The 25,136-nt window shown below is 43.0% G+C and overlaps 2 protein-coding genes across 6 annotated transcripts in view; both read left to right on the forward strand.

Moving 5' to 3' along the window:
- Positions 1-379: 379 nt before the first annotated feature.
- LOC139378581 (transcription factor ETV6-like) lies at positions 380-23,422 on the forward strand. Of its 5 annotated transcripts, none has more exons than XM_071120871.1 (8): positions 380-756; positions 2,407-2,536; positions 18,354-18,518; positions 19,680-19,814; positions 21,686-22,261; positions 22,398-22,540; positions 22,650-22,750; positions 22,878-23,422. In XM_071120871.1, exons 1-8 carry the CDS (start codon positions 724-726, stop codon positions 22,978-22,980), a joined length of 1,386 nt encoding a protein of 461 aa, XP_070976972.1. In that variant the 5' UTR covers positions 380-723; the 3' UTR covers positions 22,981-23,422. The 5 variants fall into 5 exon arrangements, with proteins under 5 accessions (XP_070976972.1, XP_070976971.1, XP_070976973.1 ...); XM_071120870.1 differs by having other exon boundaries at positions 381-756; positions 2,404-2,536; XM_071120872.1 differs by having other exon boundaries at positions 724-915.
- Positions 23,423-24,750: 1,328 nt separating this feature from the next.
- Positions 24,751-25,136, forward strand: part of LOC139379323 (chemokine-like protein TAFA-2) — a 56,496-nt gene continuing 56,110 nt past the window's right edge. Inside the window, exon 1 of the mRNA XM_071122127.1 lies at positions 24,751-24,887. The gene's annotated coding sequence lies outside the window, so the exon portion shown is untranslated. The remainder of the gene's footprint in view (positions 24,888-25,136) is intronic.

Consider the following 25,136-nt stretch of genomic DNA (forward strand, 5'->3'; position numbering starts at 1 on the left):
GTCTGCAGGTTTGAGTTTTTTCCTTTCAATTAAGACCTAGACAACCAACCACTCAAGTACAAGGGTGAAGCGAAAACATGCAGACACTCGGCCTTCCCTGTGTAAATATAATCTGCAATATCCAGATATGGGGTATCCCTTTAAGAGAGTAGTGGCTACAGAAGAGTCTGGCTGCAGGGTAGACTTAAGTGTGTTTCCTGAATATTATTATTTAATTGGCTCCCTGGATCTCGTAGGCGTCTCTTTCTAGCAATGAACAATTTGGAGATCTTTCTCCCCAATAAGAAACCCCTACGAAACTCGGGAAGCCAATAAGATAATTCTACACAAGGAACGCCCTTTTATCTAGACTGCAATCAAACTCTCTGCAACAAGGGGGCTGGGCTCAATGCTGGGAATTCACGTCATTTCGCCGTTTACACATCCAAGTCAATGAGCAGCACCACGGAGATGTCCGCCTTTTAGTCGTCTTCCAGGAAGAGAGTTAACCAACGCGTCGCCGAAATGTAGAGCACAGCACCAACAGAAAACAAAGAACTTTCACGCGTTTATGATGAACATGGTCATATAATGGATTGATAACAAACCTTAAACGTATTTATTACGTGGCCAGTAACCCTCCAAGTCAGGGAGTCGGGTGTGGGTGTTTTTTCTGGTTTATTTCAAAGAGGAGAACGGGAAAAGGAAAGTGGGAAGAGGAGAACTTCCTGAATTTAGCGAGACATGTCAGAATCCCCATCGCAGATCATAACCAAGGTATTTGTTGATTTTATAAAACATAATCAAGTTCTAGGACCCCGGGGTGAGATGCGCTTGACGCAGTCGTGTTGTTGACAACTGCATCGTATGTGTTGGTAATCATCTGTTGCTGAGGGGAACGTTTCGCCGCTCTGTTGTAGACTATATCAGCGCATGGTAAGTCCATCCATGCTGTGCGCAAGTTTACCGACTTCGCAGCACACCTGAGATAAACGTTTTTCGTCACGACGTTCATTTTCATAGGCTATTGGTGCTTTCAAGACAACTGGGAACTCGGGGGAAAAAACGAGGTCAAATCATGACGTCAGTGATCTTCAGGTCGGAGCTATAGAAAGAAGCCCGCGTTTCCGACTTGGAATTCGGAGTTGGATGACCATTGAAACGATTTTTTTCCCAGTCGGAGCTCGTTTTTTCTGAGTTAACAGTTGTCCTGAACGCGCTAAAGTCGGAGATTTCCGAGTTCCCTGTTGTTTTGAACGCGCCATATGTCTTGTTTTAAAACCACCAGAAATGTTACTATCCTTATGGATCATATTAGCCTACAATTAATGTTACCGGTTGAAACTATTAATGGGAATATAAATGCATCTGTCACGATTATAAAGCATACACACAGGTAACTAATTTTCTATACAATACCTTTTGTATATGTAAACCTGAAATATGTAGGCCTAAAATATGTAAAACAGTTCCAGTGCAAAAATGCATGCTGTTTTATCATGTTATTACATTACAATAATGGTCTAAATATGGATCTTCAAATTTCAAGTGACAAGGAAACTATTTGCTATTGTTGGGATGCAGCCTAAACGAGTAGGCCTAAAGATATTTTGGAATGATAATGTTTTGCAGAGATAATGTAGGCTATATGTATGCCCTTAAACACACACGCTCGCACAGTAACTCAGTCTCTTGCTCCCTTCTTGGCCCCATCTGTACCTGAACCCCTTTTTGACCGTACACAACCTTGTCCAATCTGGGCTGTACAAATGTGAAATCTTGTAAAAGTAAGACTTGATATAGTGTGTTACTGTTGGCTGTAGGCTACTGAAAACACAAAGTATTCTTGAAGAGTAGGGCGGTCTGCATAATAAAATGAGATTAAAATCTCATTGCTACATATGCCACAGTGAGTTCCTAGTACAGTAAGCTAATAGGAACTAGCCATTTTTAGATTGACTGGTTGGATGAATCACCAATCCATGTTATAAGATGTTGCTGTTGGCAAACGAGCCTATAAACATCATATTCAGCAGCACTGATTGGCCCATACATACTCACCTGTTAACTGTTGCTGTCCATAGAAGGTGCAGAGTAGAAAGAGGCAAATGAATGATGTTAGAATATCGTTGTACACAACAGCACATGCATATATTGTCGTGTTGACGGGTTACATATTGTATAAGTAAATGTGCACAAATACCAGTAAGTTCAACCTCCTGTTTAGTGACTGGCTGCATTGACCTTTTTATGAATAAAAAGATTGGCTATGTGTAGGTACCTTATCCCGTAGATAAAGAATGTCTTTTAAATGGTGTTATAGTTTCTCGGCGTGGTGATTCTCAGGCTGTTTGGATTTAAAGATGGTTTTCGGGGAGGTTTGTAACTAAGGCATGCTTTGTGTCTCTGTGTATCTATTCATAGCAGGAGAGGAGCTCATTCAGTCCTTCCTCCGCGAGCCCTCTGCCAAACTCCACTTCCTCCCCCGTCCATGCTCCCACAGCCAGGCCAGCCAGCCGAATGGAGGACGAGGCTGCCAGGCTGCCTGTGCACCTGCGTGAGTCACACACAAACATGCAGACACACGCCAAACACACACACACACACACACACACACACACACACACACACACACACACACAACTCATGACAGGCACACACAGAGAATACATGACAGTCATAATCAACAAAACAAAAATTGTGTTTTCAGCCTGCATTTCCCTTATTCCATAAACATTTGTTTTGAGAGCTTTTGACCTCAGAAAATGGCAGATTGAAAGCCATGATTTACTTTAGCTACTTGCATGTCATGTCATGACTCCAACGGGCATCATTCTCCCCCTGTGGACAGACAGACCTACTCATGTGTCCCTCCTCTGAGGTGCAGCAGACCCAGGGTCAAGGACCAACACAAGACGTCTTTCCTGGACCATAGCAGAGTCACTGTACTGGAACACTACACAGTAGAACACAGCAGGACAGTGACAGCCAACACAACTCAGTACACGGCAGTACAGCAGGGTTCAGTACAATAACACCTCAGGGTACTAAAGGACAGCACACAACACAACATAGCTCAGTACAAGAGGATAGCGAACAGCACAGAATAATAGCCCAGTGTAATGGAGGAGTATAACACGTAAAGGTAGGAGAAGAGAGGAAGTAGGAGATGGGCTGGGGAGAGTCTAGAATTAGGGAGAGAGAGTGAGGTATTACAGGATAGAATAGGACAGGGCGGACAAGAAGAAAGTAGGGAGATGACTGTAAATATGAGGTAAGGTGAAGAGAGGATTTGATTTGTATCGAGAGGGCAGATGCGTATATTGATTTACTGTGCTACTTTACATTATTCTGCACTGATGAGGAAGAGCGGCATGTAAGCATTCCACTGTACCATTTACACCCGCTGTATCCTGTGCACGTGACGAATAAACTTAGATTTGAGGTGTTTACTGATCTGACATGGTTAGAAAAGTGACAGCATTGGTCGAAACCATGTTTTTTTTTTTTACCTATTCTTAAGACCAGTAAAATCACCAAGGCCCCAAAAAAGAGAGGAAGGAAGAGGGACAAGGAGAGAAGGGAACATGACAACCGTGTGCTGTCTGGTGGAGCTGACGGCAGGTCTCAACCGGCCACTGCCTGAGCCAATAAAACAACAGGCGGGGTTGGATCACGGCCAGGATATAGACTGGGTGTTTATAGAGTCGTAGAGTCACTGGGCCTGCTCTGTGTGAAAAACTATTAATGTTTAACCAGGCACCTTTTAACATGTATGACTTTTAGGACTTGAGAGATTCATCTTTGTAGTTCTTCAGTGAGTTTGGATATAAATCTTCCCACTGGGCACAGCCGTCAATTAAACGTCTATTGCACGTTGGTTCAATGCAATTTCATTAAAACTATGTGGACACGAGGCCTCCCGGGTGGCGCAGTGGTTAAGGGCGCTGTACTGCAGCGCCAGCTGTGCCATCAGAGTCCCTGGGTTCGCGCCCAGGCTCTGTCGTAACCGGCCGCGACCGGGAAGTCCGTGGGGCGACGCACAATTGGCCTAGCGTCGTCCGGGTTAGGGAGGGATTGGTCGGTAGGGCTCTCCTTGTCTCATCGCGCACCAGCGACTCCTGTGGCGGGCCGGGCGCAGTGCGCGCCAGCCAAGGTTGCCAGGTGCACGGTGTAGCCTCCGACACTTGGATACGCGCTGTGTTAAGAAGCAGTACGGCTGGTTGGGTTGTGTATCGGAGGACGCATGACATTCAGCTTTCGTCTCTCCCGAGCGGGAGTTGTAGCAATGAGACAAGATAGTACAACAATTGGATACCACGAAATTGGGGAGAAAAAGGGGTAAAATTCAAAAAAATAAAAAAAAATAAAAAACTATGTGGACACAACGTTAATTCTACCAGTATGTGCCAATGAGTTGTTGTGGGAACTTTTGAGGGTAATTGACCTAAATATTGGCGGTTTGTTGATGTGTGTTTGGCAAAGATATGGTGCAGTACTCATAAATTAGACCAGTATATTAACACACTTTGAGGTAATCTCAATATCTAAAAGAAATGACCTGTAGTGTCTATGCACGTGGACCATATAGAGGAAATTCCCCATTTCCACTTCCCCTTTTGTATTGTCATAGAAAAAGGAAGAACGTTTAACATGTCTGTTTTGGTCTGAGGTTGTCTGTTAGGGCCGTTTATCTGGGCGTGGTGAATGTGGTCTGCTGGACTGTGAGCTTCGATTTAAACTTTTTGTTTGAATCTTTAGATTATGCAAGATTTCCCTCTCTTCTACATGTTGACTCTGTCTTTAACTCTGTTGAATATATAAACTACCCTTCACCTGTAGGCCTACAGTACCCAAACTTCTTATTGGAACCTTCTTTGGCTCAAAGCCATCACTCTTCCTGACAATGATCTTTTAGACAACTTGTAACACGTTTTGCTCCCCTTCCGAACACATCACACAGCTGGATCCAACTGGCACACATACTGCGAGAGACAAACCATCCACATTCAAAGGCAATTTGTCCAGGGAGAAAGAAAGAATGAAAGAGGGGGGGGGGGGGGAGGAAATTGCAGTGTGGGCAGAAATCCGCCTTCTCTATTTCCTGAGGAGGAAGTGGATTAGATCAGGGTGAGAGTTGCAGCCTTCTCCCCACACTCAAAGAAGGCTTCTTTTCTTTTTAACCCTTTTAGCCAGGAGTGTTAGAAACCACCCCACTCTGAATGGGAGAGGTTTGCCTCTCCCTGTGTGTCTGGGTGAATGTTCTTGAAGTGGTGAAGTTAGTTACATTTCTCCATCACATTGGCGGATTTTCACGTTAATCCTCCCAATTTCCTTTCTGTTAGTTGTCTCTTTGTTGAACTATAAAACATGCAAATGAAAAGAAAATAAGCACAGCTGTAAAACACTATTAATTCTACTGCTTAGTTGCACTAGATGTCAGCACTTGAGTGAAGTGGATGACTTTTCAACTCACAATTACATTACATTAATCGTGTTTACTTAATTGTCTTGTGATGTGTCAGCCTCAAGGTCACCCACCTAGCAGACACTAAGAAGCGTAGCAGTGTCATTCAGGCTCACTGCAGTCAGGGATTCACTCTATTTACTGACATCACAGCGAGTCGGGTGGGCACTGATGGGGATGTAACATTGAGACACCTGTGCAAAGTGACAAGTTCAAAGAATAGGGAGTGAGTGTCTATGGGAATGTGAATGGAGAGTACAGTTTACATTAAACATGGAAGCTTATTGAGCATGAGAAATCACTTGCTGGGTGACTGAGAATGAAGCCTCTTCTTGGAAACTTGGCTTGCTGCTGTTTTTCTTTGTAAACCTTTCTCAATAGATTGTGTTTGCTTTGCTCACAGCTGGGGTTCTACTGTGTGTGTGTGTGTGTGTGGCTGAGAGTGTGAGTGTGTGTGTGAGAATGTCTTTGTGCACAGGCATGTTGGTGTGTGTCCGCATGTCACTCTGTGAGTAATTGTACAGTGTGTGTGTGTGCCTGCATATTCGTTTGTGGAGTCTTTCTGTATGTGTAAAGATGTTTGCGTGCATATCAATGGTGCAGTACATACAAAGGGTGTGTGTGACTATGTATACCCCAGTGCCTTTCAGAGGGGAAATTTCCTGCCCCTGGAAGCCGTTCTCATCCTCAGGAATTTCCTGAGTGGGCAGACTGCGCTTCCTGAATAAATGTTGTTTTTCCCCCCTTCGTTCCCTTTTCTCCCTCTGAAAGGGGAAACTGTTCTCACATGCCAACAGCCAAGTGGAAAGAAGCCCCTTCTCTTCCTGTATGAAACACTCCACATGCCATCATGGAAGGAAGGGGGTTTGGGAGGAAAGTGGGGGTCATAGTTCCCCACCCCAAACCCGACAGGGAGCAAACTGAGCCCACCAGACAGACTGATGCTTAAAAGACATAGCTATGTTGCGGATGCTACCCATTCTCCCTTTAAAGGGCGACTGCACTTCCTTTGGCTTTGTTTTGACGGTTGCTCAATGGAGACCATGACTGAAGCCAAACCAGAGTTGTCTTCGGGGTGTGGTTTGATGTGGGTGTGTTATGTTTGTATATAGACCCTTTCCAGTACACGACACACTGACAGATGCACGGGGCTCTTGGCTGCAGTAAGAAAGCCATTGCCATCTGTGCCCATTCAACAGCCTAGATTTAGATTTTATTACTTCTAAACAAAATAACTTTTTGTGGTTCTCATACACTTACAATGATGTTTTGATTATAGCTTGAACAGTCGCTAAGATTATATTTGGTTGTGATCTTTGCAAAATAAGTATTTTGGATGCCGCATTTGTTAGCTAGAATGCTAACGCTCATTGACATAGTCTGTAGCAAAAGCTAGCCAAAGAGCCATTTTACAATATCTTTACAATATCATCTGAAAGCTGTCAAATTATTGTAAAGAAAGCACAAGCAACATACTGTTTATCAGTGTACAAAATCACTTGCTAACTCTGTTTGTCAATGAAGCTAGCAAGTGGAAGCTAGCAAGTGGAAGCTAGACTGCTTATCAAGTCAGTCGAGAGTTGTGTGCTTCGGTGCTGTTATTTTTTAAATATATTTTTTTACTTTCTCAGTGTCTATTACCAGAATGTGAGTCTGTCTGGCAGTGTTTAATAGGGAATCGTGTTACGAAACAGGTCGCTGGGGGACAAGGTGGGTTTCAGAATATTGAAAAGTGGTCTCTGATCTCAATACTCATTTTGCCGAAAAAAGTGGCTGACTTGGGTGATTGACACTATCAAACATCAGGAAGTGGCCACTCCATAGAGGGCTTAGGGTCAAGGGTTATTTCAATGTAACATTGGCGAATCAGTTGTCTTATGTAAACAAGTTAAGAGGCGCTGTGTAATGGGCAGATCTGTTTCACTGTCTGGAGGTTCTGGCTACTATGATTGGATAGAGCGCGTGCAGCTGATGGAGTGCAATCAGTACAGCTGCTCCTCTCGTGTTAGTGGCCATGATGATTGTAATCCATACCCAACCCCCCAGTAAGTCGCAACAAACTATTTTACAGAACGCTGTTTTGGATGAGTCTGACTTCATGACCAAAATTATCGTATTTACACATTGTAGATATTTTTGACCCTAGAATTCATGTTTCTAACTCATATCGATGCCACATATAACCAACTTTGGTTTTAAACGGCCTAAGGGGCAGTTGACCTTTTTTAAATGAAGAGTCTACTGCAGATTTCATTAGCATAGATGACATGCTAATTTCCGTGACATTGTGGTTTAATACAGAATAATTCTGGATTGAACAATGAGGTCAAACTGAGAACAGCTATTCACTTGAACATCTCTGAAACCTCTAGCTGGGCTGATGTATGTTCCTATTACATCTGTATAACTTTGTATGCAGCATTGTATGTATGTATGTATGTATGTATGCATGCATGCATGCATGCTTGTATACATGCATACATACAGTTGAAGTTGGAAGTTTACATATACCTTAGCCAAATGCATTTAAACTCAGTTTTTCACAATTCCTGACATTTAATCCTCGTAACAATTCCCTGTCGTAGGTCAGTTAGGATCACCACTTTATTTTAAGAATGTGAAATGTCAGAATAATAGTAGAGTGATTTATTTCAGCTTTTATTTCTTTCATCACATTCCCAGAAGTTTACATACATACACTCAATTAGTATTTGGTAGCATTGCCTTTAAATTGTTTGACTTGAGTCAAATGTTTCGGGGAGCCTTCCACAAGCTTCCCACAATAAGTTGGGTGAATTTTGGCCCATTCCTCCTGACAGAGCTGGTGTAACTGAGTCAGGTTTGTAGGCCTTCTTGCTCGGTTTGTAGGCCTCCTTACTTTAGTATTGCCAGCCTAATCTCGGGAGTTGATGGGCTTGAAGTCATAAACAGCGCAATGCTTGAAGCACAGCGAAGAGCTGCTGGCAAATGCAGTAAAGTGCTGTTTGAATGAATGCTTACGAGCCTGCTGCTGCCTACCACCAGACTGCTCTATCAAATCATAGACTTAATTATAATATAATAACACACAGAAATACGAGCCTTGGGTCATTAATATAGTCAAATCCGTAAACTATCATTTTGAAAACAAAACGTTTATTCTTTCAGTGAAAATATGGAACCGTTCCGTATTTTATCTAACGGGTGGCATCCCTAAGTCTAAATATTGCTGTTACATTGCACAACCTTCAATGTTATGTCATAATTCTGTACAATTCTGGTAAAATTAATTACAGTCTTTGTTAGGAAGAAATGGTCTTCACACAGTTCGCAACGATCCAGGCAGCCCAAACTGCTGCTTGCACAGAACACAAGAGAAGTGACAATTTCCCTAGTTAAAATAAATTCATGTTAGCAGGCAATATTAACTCAATTTGCAGGTTTAAAATATATACTTGTGTATTGATTTTAAGAAAGGCATTGATGTTTATGGTTAGGTACACATTGATGTTTATGGTTAGGTACACATTGATGTTTATGGTTAGGTACACATTGATGTTTATGGTTAGGTACACATTGATGTTTATGGTTAGGTACACATTGATGTTTATGGTTAGGTACACATTGATGTTTATGGTTAGGTACACATTGGTGTTTATGGTTAGGTACACATTGGTGTTTATGGTTAGGTACACATTGGTGTTTATGGTTAGGTACACATTGATGTTTATGGTTAGGTACACATTGGTGTTTATGGTTAGGTACACGTTGGTGTTTATGGTTAGGTACACGTTGGTGTTTATGGTTAGGTACACATTGGTGTTTATGGTTAGGTACACATTGATGTTTATGGTTAGGTACACATTGATGTTTATGGTTAGGTACACATTGATGTTTATGGTTAGGTACACATTGATGTTTATGGTTAGGTACACATTGGTGTTTATGGTTAGGTACACATTGGTGTTTATGGTTAGGTACACATTGGTGTTTATGGTTAGGTACACATTGGTGTTTATGGTTAGGTACACATTGGTGTTTATGGTTAGGTACACGTTGGTGTTTATGGTTAGGTACACGTTGGTGTTTATGGTTAGGTACACATTGGTGTTTATGGTTAGGTACACATTGATGTTTATGGTTAGGTACACATTGATGTTTATGGTTAGGTACACATTGATGTTTATGGTTAGGTACACATTGATGTTTATGGTTAGGTACACATTGGTGTTTATGGTTAGGTACACATTGGTGTTTATGGTTAGGTACACATTGGTGTTTATGGTTAGGTACACATTGGTGTTTATGGTTAGGTACACATTGGTGTTTATGGTTAGGTACACATTGATGTTTATGGTTAGGTACACATTGGTGTTTATGGTTAGGTACACGTTGGTGTTTATGGTTAGGTACACGTTGGTGTTTATGGTTAGGTACACGTTGGTGTTTATGGTTAGGTACACGTTGGTGTTTATGGTTAAGTACACATTGGTGTTTATGGTTAGGTACACATTGGTGTTTATGGTTAGGTACACATTGGTGTTTATGGTTAGGTACACGTTGGTGTTTATGGTTAGGTACACATTGGTGTTTATGGTTAGGTACACATTGGTGTTTATGGTTAGGTACACGTTGGTGTTTATGGTTAAGTACACATTGATGTTTATGGTTAGGTACACGTTGGTGTTTATGGTTAAGTACACATTGGTGTTTATGGTTAGGTACACATTGGTGTTTATGGTTAGGTACACGTTGGTGTTTATGGTTAGGTACACGTTGGTGTTTATGGTTAGGTACACATTGGTGTTTATGGTTAGGTACACATTGATGTTTATGGTTAAGTACACATTGATGTTTATGGTTAGGTACACATTGGTGTTTATGGTTAGGTACACATTGGTGTTTATGGTTAGGTACACATTGATGTTTATGGTTAGGTACACGTTGGTGTTTATGGTTAAGTACACATTGGTGTTTATGGTTAGGTACACATTGATGTTTATGGTTAAGTACACATTGGTGTTTATGGTTAGGTACACGTTGGTGTTTATGGTTAGGTACACGTTGGTGTTTATGGTTAGGTACACGTTGGTGTTTATGGTTAGGTACACATTGGTGTTTATGGTTAGGTACACATTGATGTTTATGGTTAGGTACACATTGATGTTTATGGTTAGGTACACATTGATGTTTATGGTTAGGTACACATTGATGTTTATGGTTAGGTACACATTGATGTTTATGGTTAGGTACACATTGGTGTTTATGGTTAGGTACACATTGGTGTTTATGGTTAGGTACACATTGGTGTTTATGGTTAGGTACACATTGGTGTTTATGGTTAGGTACACATTGGTGTTTATGGTTAGGTACACATTGATGTTTATGGTTAGGTACACATTGGTGTTTATGGTTAGGTACACATTGGTGTTTATGGTTCGGTACACATTGGTGTTTATGGTTAGGTACACATTGGTGTTTATGGTTAGGTACACGTTGGTGTTTATGGTTAGGTACACATTGGTGTTTATGGTTAGGTACACATTGATGTTTATGGTTAGGTACACATTGGTGTTTATGGTTAGGTACACGTTGATGTTTATGGTTAGGTACACATTGGTGTTTATGGTTAGGTACACATTGGTGTTTATGGTTAGGTACACATTGGTGTTTATGGTTAGGTACACATTGGTGTTTATGGTTAGGTACACATTGGTGTTTATGGTTAGGTACACATTGGTGTTTATGGTTAGGTACACATTGGTGTTTATGGTTAGGTACACATTGGTGTTTATGGTTAGGTACACATTGGTGTTTATGGTTAGGTACACATTGGTGTTTATGGTTAGGTACACGTTGGTGTTTATGGTTAGGTACACGTTGGTGTTTATGGTTAGGTACACATTGGTGTTTATGGTTAGGTACACATTGGTGTTTATGGTTAGGTACACGTTGGTGTTTATGGTTAGGTACACGTTGGTGTTTATGGTTAAGTACACATTGGTGTTTATGGTTAGGTACACATTGGTGTTTATGGTTAGGTACACATTGGTGTTTATGGTTAGGTACACGTTGGTGTTTATGGTTAGGTACACGTTGGTGTTTATGGTTAGGTACACATTGGTGTTTATGGTTAGGTACACGTTGGTGTTTATGGTTAGGTACACGTTGGTGTTTATGGTTAGGTACACGTTGGTGTTTATGGTTAGGTACACATTGATGTTTATGGTTAGGTACACATTGATGTTTATGGTTAGGTACACATTGGTGTTTATGGTTAGGTACACATTGGTGTTTATGGTTAGGTACACATTGATGTTTATGGTTAGGTACACATTGGTGTTTATGGTTAGGTACACATTGGTGTTTATGGTTAGGTACACATTGATGTTTATGGTTAGGTACACATTGATGTTTATGGTTAGGTACACATTGGTGTTTATGGTTAGGTACACATTGGTGTTTATGGTTAGGTACACGTTGGTGTTTATGGTTAGGTACACGTTGGTGTTTATGGTTAGGTACACGTTGGTGTTTATGGTTAGGTACACATTGGTGTTTATGGTTAGGTACACATTGATGTTTATGGTTAGGTACACATTGGTGTTTATGGTTAGGTACACATTGGTGTTTATGGTTAGGTACACATTGATGTTTATGGTTAGGTACACGTTGGTGTTTATGGTTAGGTACACGTTGGTGTTTATGGTTAGGTACACGTTGGTGTTTATGGTTAGGTACACGTTGGTGTTTATGGTTAGGTACACATTGGTGTTTATGGTTAGGTACACATTGGTGTTTATGGTTAGGTACACATTGGTGTTTATGGTTAGGTACACATTGGTGTTTATGGTTAGGTACACATTGGTGTTTATGGTTAGGTACACATTGATGTTTATGGTTAGGTACACATTGGTGTTTATGGTTAGGTACACATTGATGTTTATGGTTAGGTACACATTGATGTTTATGGTTAGGTACACGTTGGTGTTTATGGTTAGGTACACGTTGGTGTTTATGGTTAGGTACACGTTGGTGTTTATGGTTAGGTACACATTGATGTTTATGGTTAGGTACACGTTGGTGTTTATGGTTAGGTACACGTTGGTGTTTATGGTTAGGTACACGTTGGTGCAACGACTGTGCTTTTTTTTGCGAATGCGCTTGTTAAATCACCCGTTTGGCGAAGTAGGTTGTGATTCAATGATACATTAACAGGCACCGCATTGATTATATGCAACGCAGGACAAGCTAGATAACTACACATGGTTGATGATATTACTAGTTTAACTAGTGATTATGTTAAGATAGTTTTTTACAAGATAAGTTTAATGCTAGCTAGCACCTTACCGTGGCTCCTTGCTGCACTGGCGTAACAGATAGTCAGCCTGCCACACAGTCTCCTCGTGGAGTGCAATGTAATCGGCCACAGTCGGTGTCCGAAAATGCAGATTACCGATTGTTATGAAAACTTGAAATCGGCCCTAATTAATCGGCCATTCCGATTAATTGGTCGACATCTACTTTGTTGTCCTTAAGCCATTTTGCCACAACTTTGGAAGTATGCTTGAGGGTCATTGTCCATTTGGAAGACCCATTTGCAACCAAGCTTTAACTTCCTGACTGATGTCTTGAGATGTTGGTTGCTTCAATATATCCACATAATATTCCTACCTCATGATGTCATCTATTTTGTGAAGTGCACCAGTCCCTCCTGCAGTAAAGCATCCCCACAACATGATGCTGCCACCCCCGTGCTTCACGGTTGGGATGGTGTTCTTCGGCTTCCAAGCCTCCCCCTTCTTCCTCCAAACATAACGAGGGTCATTACGGCCAAACAGTTCTATTTTTGTTTCATCAGACCAGAGGAAATTTCTCAAAAGCACGATCTTTGTCCCCATGTGCAGTTGCAAACCGTATTCTGGCTTTTTTTATGGTGGTTTTTGGAGCAGTGGCTTCTTCCTTGCTGAGCGGCCTTTCAGGTTATGTCGATATAGGACTTGTTTTACTGTGGATACAGATACTTTTGTACCCGTTTCCTCCGGCATCTTCACAAAGCACTTTGCTGTTGTTCTGGGATTGATTTGCACTTTTCACACCAAAGTACGTTAATCTCTAGGAGACAGAATGTGTCTCCCTCCTGAGCGGTATGACGGCTGTGTGGCCCCATGGTGTTTATACTTGCGTACTATTTGTACAGATGAATGTGGTACCTTCAGGCATTTGGAAATGGCTCCCAAGGATGAACCAGACTTGTGAAGGTCCACATTTTTTTTCTGAGGTCTTGGCTAATTTCTTTTGATTTTCCCATGATGTCAAGCAAAGAGGAACTGAGTTTGAAGGTAGGCCTTGAAATACATCCACAGGTACACCTCCATTGACTCAAATGATGTAAATTAGCCTATCAGAAGCTTCTAAAGCCATGACATTAATTTCTGGAATTTTCCAAGCTGTTGAAAGGCACAGTCAACTTAGTGTATGTAAACTTCTGACCCACTGGAATTGTGATACAGTGAATTATAATTTAAGTAATCTGTCAGTAAACAATTGTTGGAAAAAATTACTTGTGTCATGCACAAAGTAGATGTCCTAACCGACTTGACAAAACTATAGTTTGTTAACAAGACATTTGTGGAGTGGTTGAAAAACAAGTTTCAATGTCTCCAACCTAAGTGTATGTAAACTTCTGACTTCAACTGTATGTGTGTGTGTGTGTGTGACCTTCAATCCTGTAAGGGTCTGTTAACGTGAAACATTGTATTTATTCTAATTTCTTGGTTGTTATTCTATGGCTCTAACTCACGTTTGAGAACCAGTGTCCACAATAAGATTTTAAAAAGCAGTCAGTTGAAACATTCAAGGGCATAGCTGGCACTGTTTAGTCTGTTTGAACAATAACCTCTATCTAGCATGTACATGTTCAGTGGTCTGTTTACCCAAAGAGAAGGAAAGCATGGTAGCTGGTAGGTGTGCATTTTAAGATTCACAAGTGTAGCTTATGAGGTACAGCATTAGTACAGTACTACTCGTTCCTGCATTTTCTAAAAGAGGGTTGGCCTTCTCTCATAAAAAAAGCATAAATAGAATCAGTGAAGGCGGGAACCTATTGAAAACAAACTACAGTACATGAGCCAGCTTGCCCCCAATGCGCAACATACTATCAAACAGGTTGCGCAACTTCCTGCCCAATAACCGAGCGTTTGATTGGTAATCTGTTTTTACGCTTGTTTTGACTGGATGAAGTCCAATCTGGCTGGATTTGGAAACACACAGTTTCTGATGAGGTGAAGTATGTTGTTTGCATATTGACCTGGAGCGAGAGAAAGAGAGGAGAGGATGAAGTGAAGGACAGAAGCAGGGAGAATGAGAGAAGAGAGGGTGTGAGTAGGGGAAATGTGTAAGGTGTCACCCTCCATGTCTGACTCACAAGGTCAAAAGGCCTCCCTTTTCCTCCGACTCTGCATGATGAAAAGCTATTTTCAATCAAGAATGAAAGAGCAATATTCGCCTCTCATTCAAGAGGTGAATGACTAGAGAGAGGAAACGTACTTGATGTTTTGACCAAAGTCCTGAGCTGTCAAAAGCATTTGCAAACTTCTATAGCATTTACAGTACAGCATGTACATGCACACAACATATTTTGTTATTCATTCCAGGTAAAACTGTACACACACTACCGGTCAGACCTTTAGCGGTCTACACAATGGACACATTTCCCCTGAATGTTCTGTTTTGCCGAGAGAGGAGTTAAAGAGGTTGGGGGGGTTGTGGAGGGTAACAACGAAACAAGATACCAGTGATCTCATCCATTCTCTCCTTCATTCATCCCATGCGCTTACGAGTTGCCCCGGCAACAGCGTGCATCACTGTGTGTGTGTGTGTGTGTGTGTGTGTGTGTGTGTGCGCGTGCGGGGGCCTGCAAATCCACAGAGTGAAAATTATGTGTCATCAGAGAGGATTAGTAGCCCACGGTTTAGTCAAGGGCCTTTCGGGTGGATTCGCCGGTCGTGTTCGAGAGTGTTTCATCCCATACACAAACAGACTGTACACCAGAAACCCGAGATGGTGTCCAACAAAGACACGGATGGTGAAACGAGAGCGGGGGCTGAAATTGATTTGGTCATGAACACTGAAACAATAAATCTGCAGGTTCTTACACAACTGAAATGTGAACAGGATTGGGCAAAAAGGGAAACTTCTCTGAGCCTGTGAGGGACAGAGTAAGATGTAGGGCTAATCAAAGAGGCACGGTCACTCTCTTTCCTCCCGCTCTTTTTCTGGCTGCCTCAGCTTGTCTCTCTGTGTGTGTGTGTGTTTGTGTCTGCTGACTCTTAATATCCGTTTCTCTTCCTGTTGGTCCTCTTTTTTCTACCACTTCTCCGTTATTGTTTCTGGTTCCCATCACAATCTCTGTCCTCCCCTCCCTGCTCTATCCTTTTCTCTCTCTCTGCTCTCTACTTTGCTGCTGACTGTTGATAAACCTCACAGCGTTGCTCCCTAACCTTACCGCAGGAAGTTTCCTGTGCTGAAACGGAGCCCATGCTGGATCGCTTCCTGCCCAAGTGCGTTGTGGGACACGTTTGTTTGGGCCTCCCTCCCCCACTCCTTCCTCCGCTGGGGCCTGTGCAGATGGCTTGGTCCGGCAGGCCGGATCTCAGAGGAGTTTTGGCAGCGTTGTGCCTTCCCTCTTTTGCTCTCTCTTTCCCCTCTCTCAATCCAGCCCTGGAGAGAACATACCACTGCAGTGACCTCACAACCAGGTCCTCCTTGCATGCTGTACGCATCACTGTACGCGACACAGCTGGTGGATGCTAAGCATATGGTAATTAGATCTGTTCTCTTGTTAGGTGCTACCGGTAACTTACTGATGGTGTTTGTTCTCACCATGGCAGTCAATGGCATTGTTCGGTTGTTCAATCTAAAATCTAGAGCTGTCATTAGAAAAATAAATCTAGATTGAAAGGATATAAAAACATATTTCATTGGGTCATTCTAAAATCCCTACATACAATGGGCTGTAGTCCTCATGTTATTCTTGAACACCGGTATCCAACTGTTGTATGATTTACACCTTTACTCATAAAAGGGCTCTTTACTTGTCATATGTGACCCATCGGGGGCCAATTGGCCCCTGATTGAAAATCCAGCTCAACCAGATGCATGGCCCCTGTGACAATCTGTAGTATTTTTCACAGACTGGTTCTGGCTTGACTGTTTGTGGAGACTATGTAAGTAGACCCTGTGTAATGATGGAATGGGCCACATAAAACATTCCATTACACATCAGGTTCTTCACTGGCTATATAGTTATGTCCATCCGCTATATTCTAGATGAACTTCCCTTCACAAGTCTACCACAAGCGCTGCCAATGTCTCTTCTCTCTATCTGAATATGGAAGGGAAATGGGAAACTGGCAGTCTACGAGACGTTTCTTTTTATATTGATTGTTCCCTGTATAAAACGTCCTTTGTTTAACGGGTGGGGGGGGGGGCGATCGCTCTGAAACCGCGCACGGGTTCCAATTACTCCTGTGACAGTGACATTGCGCGCGCCGCTGGCCAAAGATAACAGCTGTCCCATTCCAAGAGGAAGTGTTTGAGGCCTGGTGATAAGTGAGACGTAGAAACTGCTGCCCTTTGTCTGGTGTACGCGTGATGGATTCTGCTCTGGTGGTTTGGTGTGTGTGTGTGTGTGTGTGTGTGTGTGTGTGTGTGTGTGTGTGTGTGTGTGTGTGAGGTGAAGCACAGCGATACTGTAAATCTGTTCACAGGTTAAAGGTTAGAGCCTAGTATGAATGTAAATATAGGCCACCCAGTACCCAATGAAGTCATCTAGATCAGGGCTCTCCAATGCTGTTCCTAGAGAGATACCCTCCTGCTACAGACAAAGAAACAGTTCCTGACAAACAACAATGACTTTTCTGTCAATGATTTATGTGCTAAACATCTAGTACTCTCAATTGCAATACGATGTTCAAGACTGGAAAAACAATACGACTTCACTCATATGCCGTATAAACCCATTGTAATGCTTTCTAGCTGATATGAATTACATGCGGTTTACTTTCTAGACATCCACTGCTCTCTGATTCCTGCACTCACCCACACCATTGTTTTCCCTTGAATACTATTGTATTGTCCATGTGTGGGTTTAACGAAAAATTTAATGTTTTTTAAAAATTTTTATGATGTCAATTTCCTAAATGAATGAATGGAATGCACCTCCAGGTTTGAATCAACCACATTGTTATTGTTTAGGTTACAAGGAACAAGTTTATAATTTTCTAAGTAATGGTGTCGGACACACATTTGTGGCGAGTGTTGATTCCTGGGCTATTGCTCATTGCAGTCAGTCACTAATGCGTTTGGGCGATCCATCAGTGCAGATGTTTCGCTCTCGTAAGTTCCCACGGCAGTGAAAGAAATATTTCAGAGCCTGCAGGGTGAAAAACGTCAGAGCTGTTTCCTTTGGTATTCCTCAGTGTGTCCTTGCCATTTATTCACTATGTATTAGTGTATAAATACATGTGTATTAGACTAATCTACCTTTTAGACTGACTGAGAAAAGCCACAGGTTTTCCTTTGCAATCTACCGAGGTTAACTCACAAGTACTGACAAACATGAAGCAAATATGAAATTAACATACTGTATGTGAGTACGCCTGACTGAAGTTAACTCTTATTCGACACCTCCTCCATTCCTGCACTCTGCTTATCTCCCCTCATACCCTCCCCCCTTCTCTTCCACCCTCTCCGCTAATCTTCGAATCAATCCCTCTTACTTTGATCTCCTTCCCTCATTTCCCTTTTTACTGCCACCTCTGTCTCCTTCCTCCCTCGCTCCCTTTTCTCCTTCCTTTACTTCCCCCGGTCTCCCTCCTTCCCAACACTTTCTTCTCATTTCCCCCCTCGCTCCCTCCCCCCCTAGGCCTGCAGCCGGTGTTCTGGAGCAGGGAGGACGTGGGCCAGTGGTTGCGTTGGGCCGAGAGGGAGTTTGCCCTGCGTCCCAACACCAGTGGCAGTTTCCAGATGAACGGCAAGGCCCTTCTCCTCCTCACCAAGGAGGACTTCCGCTACCGGTCGCCCCACTCCGGTACGCCCACCTCCCACGCCACTGCCCTTATTAATTCAAACGGTTGCTATGTTATTAGAACACATTTTTTTCTAACAACGTGCTCATGTTTAACAATAATGAATTTTGAAGGGGGAATGACTTTGGAGAAATGGCACACTGACCTAAGATAATGGCCATGTGTCTAGAGCATACAATGAATGTCTTTTGATAGACCTTTAGCCTATATTTGTCAAATATGTTGATAGATCTGCTCAGCTGGAAGAAAGCAAGCGGAAGAGCAATATCAGGTGACTCAGCAGCTTCCTTAGTGGCGTTGCGGTCTGTCTTTGTTGTTGGGGGCAGGCAGTAGGAGACTGGTTGGGTAAACGGCCGATCAGGAAGTGCAAACCAAACTCAACCGTCACCTGCTAACACCAGGAATTTCCCCTGCAGTGCCGTGTTAAACAGCAGGGCCAGAAAGTGAGAACTGAAAGGGGTTTATGTGTGCAAGTGTGTGTGCCTGTGGCGTCTTCACTTCCTTTATGAGAACTATTTCCTTGATGATCTGACGGGAAGCCTCGCAAATTGAAGTGAAAAAAACTCCCTCCATTCTATTGATTCTCTTTGAGGGAAATACTTTCTCAGAGCCCTTCATATACAGGTAGCGAGTTAAATCTTTCAGGGTGGCCTAATAATGCAATTGTTTACACATTGAGCATAAACCATGTTATGCTAATGCCATCTCTGTTGTAGAAGAACAGGCTTTTGTTCAAATTGTCTGACACAATCAACCTTGCCTTAGCACAGGAATCTTGGAGGTGCTACAAAGTGAGTCACATGGTTGGTTTACGACTAGACTTGCCATTAGGATTCTGTCACGTCCATGACCACCTCAAGTAGGCTGCTTTGTAGGAGAACAGATGAGGTATGGAAGTTGCCAGGCAATAATATCAAGTCTTGAACTGCCTCTTGGCAGGCTGAATCATTAGCAACACTATGACTCTTGTCTTGGTCTGTTGGCCTCATTTACCATCTGTTTGGTCCAGACCATGTTTTTAAACTCCAGTAAAGATCTCTGGTCGGAGCCGGATCCTTTTGATGACATTGATTGACAGCTGCTGCCCTGTCTATGGGGTGCACCATTGGAGGGGCTCATACGGTAACATCTGACCTCTAACCACTGACCTGTGTATCCTGCAGGGGACGTCCTGTACGAGCTGCTGCAGCACATCCTGAAGCAGAGGAAGCCACATGCCTCCTACCCCTCCGCCTACTTCCCCGGCAACTCCTTCCACCCTCTGCCAGAGGGCGCTCTCCAGCACCACAAACTGGAAGGTCAGTGATGTTCGTTAGGGCACACTGTAGCAAAAGGCTTTGTAATGGCAAATGTAAATCTGTGTTCAGACAAGTTCAGGTTATACATTACATTTCACTCTCCCTACTGAACACCAGCCTGATGATGTTCTTGAGATCGCATTTACTGAAGGAAGCAGCATACCAACCTGAATACCACTGCTGGCTTGCTTCTGAAGCTAAGCAGGGTCGGTCCTGGTCAGTCCCTGGATGGGAGACCAGATGCTGCTGGAAGTGGTGTTGGAGGGCCAGTAGGAGGCACTCTTTCCTCTGGTCTAAAAATTATCCCAATGCCCCAGGACAGTGATTGGGGACACTGCCCTGTGTAGGGTGCCGTCTTTCGGATGGGACGTTAAACAGGTGTCCTGACTCTCTGCGGTCATTAAAGATCCCATGGCACTTATCGTAAGAGTAGGTGTGTTAACCCCGGTGTCCTGGCTAAATTCCCAATCTGGCCATCAAACCATCACGGTCACCTAATAATCCCCAGTTTACAATTGGCTCATTCATCCCCCTCCTCTCCCCTGTAACTATTCCCCAGGTCGTTGCTGTAAATGAGAATGTGTTCTCAGTCAACTTACCTGGTAAAATAACGAATAAATAAAAAGGAAGAATAGAGAGAGGTGATTACAGGAGAGCATTGAATGGGGGGGGGGGGGGGGGGAAATGCAGTGGCATTGAGTTAAATATCCTTAGGATGGCTGTTCATTATTGTAACATGATCTTAGAGAGCCAGTCCAATTGGAAAGCATTTCTCAGACCAATATGAAATCAACTTATTAGCCTATGGGGGGGTAAGACAACATTTGAGGCCCACCGTGGAGTGGAATATTGAACGCATCACCATTGTGTCACTTTCCTGACAATATTATTTTGTTATTCATCCAACTTTTCTGCCAGAATGATTTCACAATTCTGTTCTTGTCTAGGGGAATTTGTCGTGAGTAATTTCCCCTGAAGAACCCAACTGATCTGACTTCTGTTTCACAGGAGTTACTCAACAATCTTATACAGTTGCTTCAATTCAAGTATTTAATTACACATGATAAGAGAAAATCAGTTGGTCATGTAGCAATACAATTGCAAGAAAGCATCACAAGTATGCTTTAAGTGAATCTGACAAAAGTAACAAGTGGTGCAATGGTCTACTCTAGACTCTAGAGAGAGGTGTTTAAGTCTCTTTTTACTATCCACCTGAAAAGAGGAAAGACTTCACCTTCTTTGTGCTACACTTTGGACTCCTTTCACTGGAATGGTTAGAATGAAATGGGAGGAGAGAGGAGAGGTGTTGACATTGAAACCTGCTCCACAAGGAAATGCTTCTATATTTAAACAACCTTTGGTCTAGGAGTTGATTATCTACAGTTCCTCATCTCTACATGTTTTATAGGGGAAGTGATTGGGTTAGATGATTCAGATGCTCAGGACTTCCTTGTTGTTCGGTATGCTAGTTTTGGTATGCAGAAGCAAAGATATTTATTTCTTGCTTAGAGGCAAAGCATACTAGCTATTCACATGTTAACACTAAGTAAATGTGTACTCAACATGTTGTAATGTTCTACCCAGTAGAGGGCAGTCCAAACCAATCACTAATAATCTACCACCCACATACATTGAGACATGATGAAGTTTGTAAATGTGTGTAGTGACATCTACTGGACATCATGTAAATATGTTGGAAAACATATATCCTAGGCCTAGGGGCTGCAGGTAGCCTAGCAGTTAGAGCGTTGGGCCAGTAACCGAAAGGGTGCTCTGTCAAGGCAGTTAACCCACAGTTCCCAGAGCGCTGTTTAGTTGAAGGCATTCAGTTGTACAACTGACTAGGTATCCTCCTTTCCCCTTCATTGCAGAAACGGTACGGCGAACACCACGTGGTACAGAGCCCCAACCCCAGCACCCACCCACCATTGAGCTCCGACACCGCTCCCGCTCGCCTCCCCGCCTCTCCCCCCTGGACTCCAACTACCCACGCCCTGGTGCCGAGGACCACCTCCAGACGTCCTCCCAGCTGCCCGACAGCAACCACCACCTGCCCGAGGACTTGTACACTCTGTCGGTGTCCCCGGCTGCCCCTAACGGCCGCTGTGCCACGCCCCGCGAAGCCCCCTGCCCAGGCAGCCCCGGGTGCCAGGATGCTGCCCCCCCTCGTGTCATCCAGCTCATGCCCAGCGCCATCATGCACCCCCTGCTGCTTAGCCCAGGGCGAGGAGGTGTCGCTGGAGACTTCAGGCACGGTCGTGGGGGGCCACCACTTCAGGCCCCCCATGAAAATGGGCGTGAGGGGAAGGGCCACATCCAGCTGGCACTGGCCCACCACCAGCAGCACGCTCTACATCAGCAGGAGGAGGCGCTCTACAGGAACCACCACGTCATTGTGCCCGTCTCGCCACCAGAGGAACAGGCAATGCCCATTGGACGGATAGCAGGTAACTAACGCTCCTAAAGGTTAATCTTTGAGGGTGGTGTTCACGGCTTCAACCAACTCTGGAGGAAGTGTGGCTAAAGTTGAAGTTAACAGGTACTGTCTGAAATGTCTCACCTCTGACATGTTTGTGTTCCCAGACTGCAGGCTGCTGTGGGACTACGTCTACCAGCTCCTCTCAGACAGCCGGTACGAGAACTACATCCGCTGGGAGGACACAGAGACCAAAGTCTTCCGCATCATGGACCCCAACGGCCTGGCTCGCCTGTGGGGGAACCACAAGGTAACGAACTCCACCCCCCAGTGTTTGATTGGAAAAGGCATTTTCCCACAGTGCCGGTTTTCTTAAAGTTCTGTGTTGACATTCTATCTTGTTCTATTGGTTGTAACAGAACAGGACCAATATGACGTACGAGAAGATGTCACGAGCACTGAGACACTACTACAAACTGAACATTATCAGGAAAGAGCCAGGACAGAGACTCTTATTCAGGTATGGTAGGGTTTAGTTAAAACCCAATATTTATTTGAAGTAAAAAATAAAAATGTATATACACTTGTCCAGTTTGAGTTAACTAATGATTAAACTAATGATTAACCACTGTGTATGTGTGGTTCAGGTTCATGAAAACCCCAGATGAGATTATGAGTGGACAAACTGACAGGCTGGAGCACATAGAGTCGGACACAGACGATCAAATCTACATTAAAGAGGAATGCTGAGGCCTCTGGGAAATGGAGTCCACTAAAGCGATGAACTACTACAGCCGCTGATGCCTTTCAGAAAGCTGCTCGAACAATCGTTTCAAACCAAGAGCGCCCGGACATTCACTCTATCCAAAACTCAGAGGAACTTGATGGTGACGTCTCTAGATTGCCTTTTAAAACTTTATAAGATTTTCTTTCCAGACAAATCTTATCAGTTGTTTTCTGTCTTAATGCAAGGAGTTCAAAGGACCTGGTGAAAAGTATATCTCATAAGACATTCCTTTTCCCTGAACTGCCACAGCAAATCAATAATTTCATGCTTGTCATGTCATACATTGTTGATTTTTCTTCCCCATGTGTGCATTAACTATAGGAAAATGTTGCAATTTGTGCAACTAATGGGAGGGGGTGTGTAGCTGGAACGTTTTCACCACAGAATAAATCTTTTTGATCAATTTGTATGGCTGATCTCTTAAAAATGCATCTGACCTTATTGCTTGAAGCCTAAGTCTAGCAATCATTCCTGAAACGATTGAATGAAGTGATATGTAGGCTAAATGTATGGTGATTGATTTATTTATTTATTTTTTACTGCCAACGTGAAGTTTGGAACTTATTCTGAAACAATCCACATGGTGGCAATGCTGCACCACTTCTGACTGTAAAACCAACATAGTTCACTGCACTGGAGTCCAAGTCCAGCTCTACTGAAGTTCACAAGGAATTAAAGGTCCTGTGCAGCCATTTTTATCTCAATATCAAATCGTTTCTGGGTAACAATTAGGTCCCTTACTGTGATTTTGTTTAAAATTATAATGGTCAAAATTGCTTCTTTAGCAAAGAGCAATTTCTCATATTCACATTTTCACAGTATTATACCAACCTCATAGTGTGGAAATATATATATATATATATATACACACACACACACACACAAGACAATCACGTTTTTGCCTGCACTGGGCCTTTTAAGAGGTTAATTTAATTAAGTCTGTGCGATATCCAAACACCTGTTCCCACATGACAATTAAAAGGTATACAATATATCTATTTGTGCAAAACTGTCCCCTAAGGCTCACATCTGCCAAAGTTAAATTCAATCTTGCACGTTAATAGACCAATGCAAATATTACTCCTAGGCTATGATGTCATGTCTCCTACAACTTTCAAAAATCATATTTAACGACATGATGCAGTTCAATGTCATGAATCGAAATTCCCATTGATCTTATTTGCGTAACACTGAGCAAAGACATTTTTGTGTAGTCCCTTAATGTGATTGACCAATGTAGGCTTATTAGTGTGTTTACGCCAGTGGCGATTGATGGTGTTAGTGGCCTTGTGTGCCACTATGATGGGTTATTCCAGAGTCTGTGATGAGCGCTGCGGTCGGTAGGTGTCTGTATGATAATAAGTTAGTGCGCACGGCGTGCATGCAGTCAGTCTCTGATGGAACTCAGTGGAATACAGACTGGTGCTGCAACTGAGGCAGAAGTCGGGACAATTTCACTTCAATTTTGAGTTTATTACTTATATGATATTTTATTTTCTCTCACTTCAAGGGTGATCACACTCCGTTAAGACTGGGAAACAATAATGACAGTGTATTCACACGTTGGACAATACATAGTCTGACTATCAGAAAGCATAAGAGGAAGAGAAAGCACCGAATAATTTTCTGTGCTCTATCAATCTACAGTCAAGTATTTGTTCCAAGAAAACGAGCAGTGTCGCGTTTGTGTGCGCGTGGATTTAATTTTCGGATATCTATCACTGTGTCAAGCAATATTGGACCAGTCCTACACAAATCTAGGCTGTGCTGATGTCGCCCGCGGACAGACGCACCGCTGGATTGTAGCAGCGCCGATGGATTAAAGGGCAACCTTAAAACATTTGGAGGGCGCGAAGGTAGCGGGCAGCAGGTATGAAAATCATGATTTTAGCATACTTGGTCAATTTTGTGCGCCCTTTAAACCATTGTGATTCAAGTCCCTCTGGAGCTTTTCTTTAGTGTCTGGCTTGACCTTTCAGTAAGAGTCAATGAGGCATCCTAGCTACTGACACTTTTTTTCTTTAGTGTGCGCAGTCAATCATTTTTTTTTATTTTTATTGCGTGCTACAAGATAATTAGTCTACAAGGAGCTCACCTTCTAGGCACATGCCATTTCAAC

This window comes from Oncorhynchus clarkii, chromosome 21, assembly GCF_045791955.1.
Source record: "Oncorhynchus clarkii lewisi isolate Uvic-CL-2024 chromosome 21, UVic_Ocla_1.0, whole genome shotgun sequence".
Taxonomy (NCBI): domain Eukaryota; kingdom Metazoa; phylum Chordata; class Actinopteri; order Salmoniformes; family Salmonidae; genus Oncorhynchus; species Oncorhynchus clarkii.